The 2,869-nt window shown below is 32.2% G+C and overlaps 1 protein-coding gene across 1 annotated transcript; it reads right to left on the minus strand.

The window, feature by feature from the left end:
- Nucleotides 1-626: 626 nt before the first annotated feature.
- LOC109447188 (large ribosomal subunit protein eL39-like) lies at nt 627-794 on the minus strand. The gene is given in 1 exon segment (XM_088795277.1): nt 627-794. A coding segment is annotated over 1 exon segment (168 nt).
- Between the last annotated feature and the right edge of the window lie 2,075 nt (nt 795-2,869).

Below are 2,869 nucleotides of genomic sequence, written 5' to 3' on the forward strand. Positions count from 1 at the left end.
CAGGGGAAGTTAAGAATGTCCCAGTCATAAGAAATTCATTAATATAAAAAGCTAAACAAGGAAATCCATAATTATCCATTTAATCATTTGTCCCAATGTGTCATCTATCTTTTTATTCTGATATATGAATACTTTGAAGTTATTTAAATCCTTTCTTTGAGTAAGGAAGAATATCAACTTATACAAAGGATCAAACATACATTCATAAATCATTAAATCAATAAAACTCCCCAGAGGCCAAAAAAAGGCATTTGATGAAATTAACCCCCATTCCTGATTTTGTTAATAGCTTAAAAATAGGACAAAAAAAGAAGAAAAACTTTGGAGGAAAACAGACACAGGGTGAAATAACACCACCATTAACCTCGTGTATATAAGCACAGTGTCTGGCACATATAAGCACCCAATAAATAGAAGCTATTTTTTTTTAGAACGTCTCACATATTTATTACTGAACGAAGCTACTAGTGCAGAAACATATTAACAAAGAGAAAGCTCATTTTTCCAATAATTTCCTAGTAAAATACATCCAACTGTCCAGATAGTAGTGATCTATTCAGTGCTATGGTAAGATCCAAGCAACCTAGATACAGCATAAACATCCATGCCATCTCATGTTTGTTTTCTTAGAGACCCAGCCTGGTTCTCCTCCAACTCCTCTTGGAGCTGTATCTGATTTTATTACCAGTTTTCATCTGAATCCACTGGGGAATGAGCAGATTCTGCTTTCATTTCTTAGTCAGGAACTACTTGATTGTCTTATGAGAAGCCGTCAGAAGAAGAGTCAATTGCATGCAGGACGACGGTGGCAGGGAAATTGACAATTTTTTATGTCAACCAACAACCAGCCTCAGGCTTAATAAAGAAATTCTACAGGCATAATATTGAAACAAAGCACAAAACAGGGAAGCTTTCTATTGCCTATATTTCATAGTATTTATATGAAAAAATAAGTTATTCATACAACAAAGGAAAATACAAAATTGTCATTATTTGCAGATGAGTGACTACCTTGATTTCCAAATAGAAAATTCCGAAAACTAGTAGAACTAAGAAGAATTTAGAAAAATGGCCAAATTAACATAAATATTTCTTTAAAACAACAGCTTCCTATTTTATAGTTCAGTTAAATAGTATAATTTTAAAATATATTTTATTGACCATAGTCATAACAAAAATTAAGAAGGGAAAATTTCCATGAAAAACATACATAAGCTGAAAACACACAAATCTTTATTGAATAAGATTTTTAAAATGAGAATGGGAAGATTTTATAAAAATATCAAAACTTCCAAAACTTATATTTGTATTTAAAATTCCAATACAATTGTGGAGGAGACTTCAAATATTCAAACATTCATCTGGAAAGGTAAGCAGGAGAGAATATCAAGTCAAAATGTATAAACGAGATGTTACTGGTAATTACTGAGCTTGGTACATGTGAGTTGTCATATACATATGTACTGAATCAACTATAAAATCATGTAATACATAAGTAAATAAAAAAAAAGTCACACATAACTAAATTCAAATAAATAACTGCAATTAGACCCTGCCCTACATTTGGTATTAACTTTCGGTACCTAAAATTGAAAGTATGATATCAGAGTCTTAACAAATCAGCAGAGACAGGAAGAATGAGTTAATAAATGATGTTGAAAAAAACGAAAGGTAACAAGAGACAAAACTGGAAATTTAATAAAGATAAAGAGGACTATACAACAAGAAGATATAATAGCCATCAATATTGATACCCCCAATCAGGGAGCACCAAAATACACCAAGCAATAACTAACAGAACTAAAGGGAGAAACTGACCAAAACACAATTATACTAGGGGACTTAAATACATCATTGACAGCTATGGATAGATCATCCAAACAGAAAATAAATAATGAAATAGCAGCCCTAAATGACACATTGGATGAAATGGACATAACTGACATTTATAGAGCACTTCATCCTAAAACATCAGACTATTACATTTTTTTCTAGTGTACATGGAACATTCTCAAGGATAGACCATACATTGGGACATAAAACTAGCCTCAGCAAATTTAAGAAGATTGAAATTATACCAAGCATATTCCCTGATCACAAGGCTTTGAAATTGGATATCAATTGCAAGAAGAAAGCAGGAAAAACCACAAATACATGGAGATTAAACAACATACCTTTAAAGAATGACGGGGTCAAAGAAGAAATAAGAGGAAAGATCAAAAGAGACATAGAAACAAATGACAATGAAAATACATCCTACCAAAATTTTTGGGATGCAGCGAAAGCAGTTTTAAGAGGGAAATTTATATCATTACAGGCCTATCTCAAGAAACAAGAAAAATCCCAAATAAATAACCTCACATTACACCTTAAAGAACTAGAAAAAGAACAAATGAAACACAAGGTCAGCAGAAGAAAGGAAATAATAAAAATCAGAGCAGAACTAAATGAAATAGAGAAAAGACAATAGAAAAAATTAATGTGACAAAGAGCTGGTTCTTTGAAAAGATTAACAAAATTGACAAACCCTTGGCTAACTCACTAAGATAAAAAGAGAGAAGACACTAATAAACAAAATCAGAAATGAAAGAGGGGAAGTTATCACGGTCACCACAAAAATACAAAGGATCATCCAAGAATACTATGAAGGACTATAAGCCACCAAATTCAATAACCTAGAAAAAATGGACAAGTTCTTAGAAACATATAGACTTCCTAGGCTGAATCATGAAGAAATGGAAAATCTAAACAGACCGATCACCAGTAACGAAATTGAATCAGTCATCCAAAACCTTCCCCAAAGCAAAAGTCCAGGATCAGATGGCTTCACTAGTCAAATCTACCAAACCTTCAAAGAGGATCTAATACC

Source organism: Rhinolophus sinicus, chromosome 1, assembly GCF_057876585.1.
Source record: "Rhinolophus sinicus isolate RSI-liver-muscle chromosome 1, RSI-T2T, whole genome shotgun sequence".
Taxonomy (NCBI): Eukaryota; Metazoa; Chordata; class Mammalia; order Chiroptera; family Rhinolophidae; genus Rhinolophus; species Rhinolophus sinicus.